The sequence below is a fragment of the Aplosporella prunicola genome (assembly GCF_010093885.1).
Source record: "Aplosporella prunicola CBS 121167 unplaced genomic scaffold K452scaffold_128, whole genome shotgun sequence".
In the NCBI taxonomy this organism is placed as follows: Eukaryota; Fungi; Ascomycota; class Dothideomycetes; order Botryosphaeriales; family Aplosporellaceae; genus Aplosporella; species Aplosporella prunicola.
Window position 1 is genome coordinate 1 of NW_022983656.1, and position 5957 is coordinate 5957.

Genomic DNA, 5957 nt, shown 5'->3' on the forward strand with positions numbered 1-5957 from the left:
ATCTTGTTAGGAGCCCGGTAGGCGGAGTCCTCTTATACCCTGTGCTAAATGACTAAGCCACAGAAAAAGCAATATAAACTGCGTACACTTCAACAACCATCTACCCTTGCCATTTTGTATTGGCTTTCTTCTTATCATCCTTGCTCTCCCTCTTAAGGGCTTTCTTGAGAGCCTTCTTATCACGTTGCTCTTGAACACGCCTGGCAGCCTGTTTATATTAGTTAGGGCGTGGATGAATGAATAAGGGTGAAAGATCTGACGTACTCGATTGTTGGTACATACTTAGTAGAGAGGGTCAACGATCCTTTGATCCCGGTATAAAACGTGTCGGACTATGTTTCCGTGTTGCTGTTGCTGATATGGGTATACTAGATGGTTTTGAGTTGGTTTTGAGGACGTAAGTGTCCGGTAAGGTGGATAGGAAGGGGCTCGGAGGTCCTGATTTAATTTTAGGGGGTGGGAACTGTAGTTAGGTAGGGGTTTTATACCTATTAGCTGTATATTCTTTTTGGAGATGCGTCTTCCGGTTTCCAGAGCTTTGGAGGTGGTGAAGGGGATGGAAGGAATTTGTTTGATTATTTTCTGGGAACGTCTAGGATGTATAAAGAGGAACAAAGCGTAGTAACAAAGGGATTGTGTTTGCTTTTGTAGGTCCCCGGTCCTGCGATGATGCTGGAGATGTCGGGAATGCTCTCTTAAGCTCCTTCATTAAAAGCCTGCTGGTAGACTTAATTGGTCTGGCTTTGGATCAGCGTCTCTACCCTCTGTAGTAGAGGCTTCTAGCTTTGGTCTTGCTGAATCCGTCGGAAAGTAATTCACTAATGGACCCAGAGAGATTTATGGCGGCTGTGATCCCGTCATTCAAACTGATGATGGTCTTGGTACTGGCTGACACGGTGAATTTGATAGTGGTTGTGCTTATGGGTTTTGTGTTTACCGATCCGATGGGTCTGGGCTTGACCATGGATGATATTCTGGCTAAAATCGCCGATCTTGGGAATGGTCCCGGGGTTATTGATTGAGGGAGGATTCGGCTAGGATGTCGCTGCTTAGAGGATAATGTAGGGCGGACGAGGTATCTCGGGATGATATGTGGTCGAGAGATAATTGTGTCTTCCGTCTTATACCGATCTTCACGCGCTCTCGTTCCGTGCCTAGAATAAATCTTTCTACTCCGTATAGTAAACATCTACGTTTAACTATATACTTGCGCAGTTCCGGACTGGGAACTAAATCTTTAGTCCTAACCCGCAGCTTTTTTATACACCTAAGTTTGCGTTCTTTATCCTGGGAACGCCCCGAACCCAGGTCGGGGTAGGTACAAAGCAGTTACTCTACGGTATTCTATTCCATAAGCCGGTCAAGCTAAATAAAGGAATACATTTAAAAGGGTCTTTGCCGCTAAAGCCTGCCACCCTGGCCCGACAAACCTCCAAGAGACAACAAGATAGAGACTTAAATATTAATTATGCAAATTCCTTAATCTTGAAATACTTAGGCGAGCAAAGAAGTACAGCAGATCGGGAACTCCTAAACTAACAGTTCTCCAGAGGCATCAGACGCAGACCTAGTTATACAAGTGCCTTCAGCATAAAACCTATCTAAGTCGCCGTTGTCAATGAGCAGTAAGTTCAAGGTGGAAACACTGAATTATTGGACTTGCAAAGAACGAAAAAATGATACTTGCCTTCACGAGTAAAACTCCTTCCGAACACAGCCCTGTCTCCAACCACCAACCACCACTAACACCCCACACAACAACCGCTAAATCACCAGCGCAGCCCAACCAACCTCTCACACGACCTCGCCCACCGCACCAATCGAGCCGTCCCGACCAGCGCAGCAGCGCATCAGCGCGCGCGCTTGCGCGTAGCGCCGACCTTATTTCAGCCTCCAGCTGCCGCTGGTGCTGCCGCAAGAAACCCCGGCGCCCGCCAGGCCGCGCTGGTGGCGCTGCGTCGCGCCGGCCCAAGGGGCGCGTCTCGTGGTTTCGTGACCGGGGTGAGCGAGTGAGCGAGTGAGAGATTTGTCCGCGAGCGGCGCCTCGCTCGCTGGAAGAAGGGATTTCTTGTGGATGGCGCTCCTGCGCTCCTGCTGGTGACGCAACGGCGAACGAGGGCGATGGTTTGGTGGCTAGCTAGGTGCTGGCTGGCTGCCCGGTTGGATGATGCGAGCGCGATGCGGCGTCGTGGGCTGCTGGTGTGGGGCGTTTCAGTTTTTGCGACCGTTGCCTACCGACTAGCGTGGAAGGGAGGGGGACGTTTCGAGGAGATTGCGCTGCGTCCTCGTTCCAAGAGACATTTACGGATTACGGATAGTACCCGCGGGTTGGCGCATTGCGTATTGACGAGGCTGGTTCGTAGCTCCTGGCGTCAACACAGCCAACGCTTTTTGCGGACAGCCTGACGCTCACCGGACATGTCGTTACGGTCGCTCGTACTCGAGCAGGCACACGGACAGGTAAGCACGCAAGCACACAAGCCGAGTCTCAATACTACACACCCACCGCTCATCCACTTGCCAAAGGCGTCATATCATCATCGCAAGAGCATCTCCTCCGCCCAGCATCCGGGTCGCGACGAAGTAACCAACCCGCTACCCGGCGACCCCCAAGACCCCAAAGACCCAACCCTTCTTCCCCGGCTCTCACAACCAACAGAACAGAGCTCATCTCATATCACCCCAGCACAGCCCAGCGGCATGCTCAGCCGTGTGTACGTTGGCCTCAGGCCGCGGGGCACGTAGGGCGGGAGCGGGAGTGAGAGATAGATGGAGCTTCTGCGCCTTTGGTGTGCTGCCCGCTGGTACGCGACAGTAGCGAGATGGAAGGTGAAAGAGCGTCTTCTTCGAGGAGAGCTGTGCTTGGTTCTGTTGCTTTTACCGTTGATGTTGCTATTACTATTACTATCACATGGCAGTCCTCCGCCGCGCTGAACCACCGAGACTCGCCGCTACGCAGTATGTTTGGCGTAGTAGGTGAGGAGAAACACCGCATGTATTCAAGAATTTGCGGCGGAGTATCGTGCGTGAACCGGCGAATCCATCTTAAGCAGGATGGAGTTCGTCCTCATCTCTATGCCCTATCGTATCACTATCCGCTTCCTGCTCGGCGTTCGCCTGTGCCCCAGGCCTAGTGTCCGTCGCCACGCCGTTTGCTTCAAGTCCTCCGCTCGTTCGAGGCTCTGTGTCTATGCCAGTTCCCGTCGCGGAACCCGCCGCTGTCGCCGCAGGCACACGAAGCACCTTCCTGTCAAACCACTCACGGTACTCCGTCGTCGCCCATTTGCCAAGGTATTGAAGCGTCGCAATAATCTGATAGACGCCGAGCTTGCTGCACGAGTCGCCGAACTGGATGGGGCCCCATATCGTCTGTTGAAAATCAGTGTGAGCTCTGCATGACGAAACGCGATAGGTACTCACCGTCTGCTCGCCCTGTCCACGCCTGCGCTCCGCCATGAGGAAATGCCAATTCCGGCCCTGGATAACCAGCAGCGGCAGCGCAGGAAGCGGTTCCACGGCGTCGCCGTCCTTCTCCCCTGCCTCCAGCAGCTCCTGCAACCGCTTGAACTGCGCGGCGACCCAGATGCCGACCTGCAGTTCCGCGGGGCGCCACTTCTCCCCGGTAACCTTTGTCTCCAAGCTTATAGCAACGGGTGCGCGCTTGAAGGGCGTGTAAAGCGTCTGGTTGATCGAAAAGTCGATGTTCCCGGCCGCGAGCGCGCGCATGACATCCAGCTCCTGCGCATCCGTCTGCAGCACCACCGCAAAGTCGACCTGGCATGACTTCTGGCTGCCATATGCTGGGAGCAGGCGCTTCTCAATCCGGGCTGCACTGCAGTTGTGGAAGTCGATGGCGTTATCGAACGTCGTGTTTTCGAAGGCGGCAGTCAAGATGGCGGTATGCAGATGGCAGTTCCACTCGGCTTCGCAGTGGTCGCGGGTGGCTTTGGTGCGGTGCACGATGCGGTTGATTGTATACTGGGAGGGGACTGGGCCAAAGCGGTCGCGCGAGTTGTCGGTGTCGAAGGCGAGGTACCCGTCGTCGTCGTCTTGGAGGAGAGGAGAGGAGGCCTGTAAATTATCTAGTCAGCTTGATCTATTACAAGGCCGCAGAGCGAACTGACCATAAGCCGGGCTGGTAGGACACCAATACCGCGGCTGAAGCGCTTGATTTGCTTGAACATGGCTGACAAGCTCGCCGGGATGTCATCCGGATCATAGTCCTTGGCTACAATGGGCTCGGCGGCAAAGAAAGTGTCGCCAAGCTGCTTAACGGACCTCCCCGAGCCTACCGAGATGCTCTCTGCAGTATCTGTCGACGTTGTTGTGGATTTGGTGCTCTTGTTGCTTCTGCTCCGACCGGCGCGCGGCGTTGTGTCGAGACTCTCTTCTTGGTCGTCCTCTGCCTCGTTCTGATCGCCCGTTCGGCGACGCTTCGCATTGGACTGGCCGCCGGCCATGGTGCTGAGCGTGCGCTTTCTCTTCGGCGATAGCGGCGGTGACGGCAACGGCAGCGATGGCGGCAAGCTCTCAAGCCACGCGACGATCGGAAACGACGCGGGCTCGTTGTCGTCGGCGCAGGAGTCGAGGTGGTTGAGGGATCGCAAGAGCGAGGGCGGCGGTGTGTGGAGTGGCATGGTGAAGCAGAGCAGGCATGACGGGATCTGGGGTGGTTGGGTTGCATTAGGCAGGCTTGCGAAAGGGCGCTGAGGTTGTGTTACATACCAGCCCGAGTCATGATGAGCTTGAGCTCCCCGCACTCCCTGACTCGCACCTCGGTCCACCTCGACCATCGCGATAACACCGCCTCCCCCTCCTTCGCACTTCGCAACCCACAATCCACCATGCCCACCGAGCCCGCGCCAAGCAATCCCAGATCACGCCGCCACCTCTCTGCCTTCCTGCTGGCTGTCTGCATGCGCCATGCCGCCGTCGCGCGAATCCAACACGAAGTTTGACGAGGCCACGGTGCTGACTTCCATTGATGCCTTCCACGACAATCCCAACCCCAACCGAACGTGCTCCAGCCTGGTCTTCTCAACCATACATCAGACACCTTCCCCATCCTTAATGGACAGGAGCTGCAGCTTAAAATGCTTCACTCCGGAGTCTCGCCTTCGCTATTCGGCGCGCAGAGACACTCGTCCCAGCGATGTCGACTTTAATGCTCGTGCTATTGCGAACCTTTGGTAGTTAGGCGATGCGCATCTCGTTTGCAGAGGCTAGAGGCACATTGTGACCAACGGCCGCGCGGCCAGCCAGCCAGCCAGCCAACGCAGGCAAGGGCCTGACTGAAAAAGCGAGGGCCGCTCCCGCGGTGTTGCAACGTCAACAATAGCAGGTAGGAGGCTGAGCTTGATGGACGACGTGGTCGTGGGGATGGAACGCCCTTGCGCCCTCCGCCGGGAGCTGTTGGCTGACGTCTGGAGTTGCGAGTGCAGGATCGTGGGGGTGTGGCGTGGGGGAGCTTGGACCAGCAACACCAGAATTTTCTATCGCGACGTCATGCCGTGCCTGCCGACGCCCCGCTAAGATTTTAACGCCCCGCTCTGCTCTTTTGCTTCCAGCTTCCTGTCAGGCAGCTATGTGGCTTTGAGAGATGTTCGCACGGGAATGCTGACACACTTTCGCGCATAATCGGAGGCGGGCGGTTCACCAGCTTGAGCGTGGGCTTGAACGGCCTGGATGTCCTGGCGGTACGTGCCACTCTCCGCGACGATGGGGATCACACGAATGCGAGATTAGCCGAGCTGCTTTTCCAGAAAGATTATCCTTTGAGATCCAGCTCCGTCCAATTGCGAAGATGTTGGTGAAGACATCCCTCGGCATCGGGAACGATGACACCGGCCCCTGTCCAGAACCCCCACATTCAGCTTCACGACTGTTAAAAATGACCTTTCGTCGCATGTCAGCTTGCAGAGTCATCGCCATCCCCGAGACTGGGATTCCAAGAAGAC

General features: G+C 55.5%; 2 protein-coding genes across 2 annotated transcripts; one reads left to right on the top strand and one right to left on the bottom strand.

Annotated features, from left to right (window-relative positions):
* The first annotated feature begins 1497 nt into the window (after positions 1-1497).
* K452DRAFT_29739 (uncharacterized protein) lies at positions 1498-2165 on the top strand. The gene has a single exon (XM_033542019.1). The coding sequence runs from the start codon at positions 1677-1679 to the stop codon at positions 2019-2021; it is 345 nt and encodes a 114-aa protein (XP_033391038.1). The 5' UTR covers positions 1498-1676; the 3' UTR covers positions 2022-2165.
* An 880-nt stretch (positions 2166-3045) lies between these two features.
* Positions 3046-4637, bottom strand: K452DRAFT_303628 (uncharacterized protein; the record flags this gene model as incomplete). Its single annotated transcript, XM_033542749.1, has 3 exons — positions 3046-3369; positions 3421-4071; positions 4125-4637. The coding sequence occupies 3 exons, from the start codon at positions 4635-4637 to the stop codon at positions 3046-3048; spliced, it is 1488 nt and encodes a 495-aa protein (XP_033391039.1).
* Between the last annotated feature and the right edge of the window lie 1320 nt (positions 4638-5957).

Bases quoted from the DNA above. Each gene is read 5' to 3' on its own strand.
- K452DRAFT_29739 (XM_033542019.1), top strand. From the start codon at position 1,677: ATGATACTTGCCTTCACGAGTAAAACTCCTTCCGAACACAGCCCTGTC.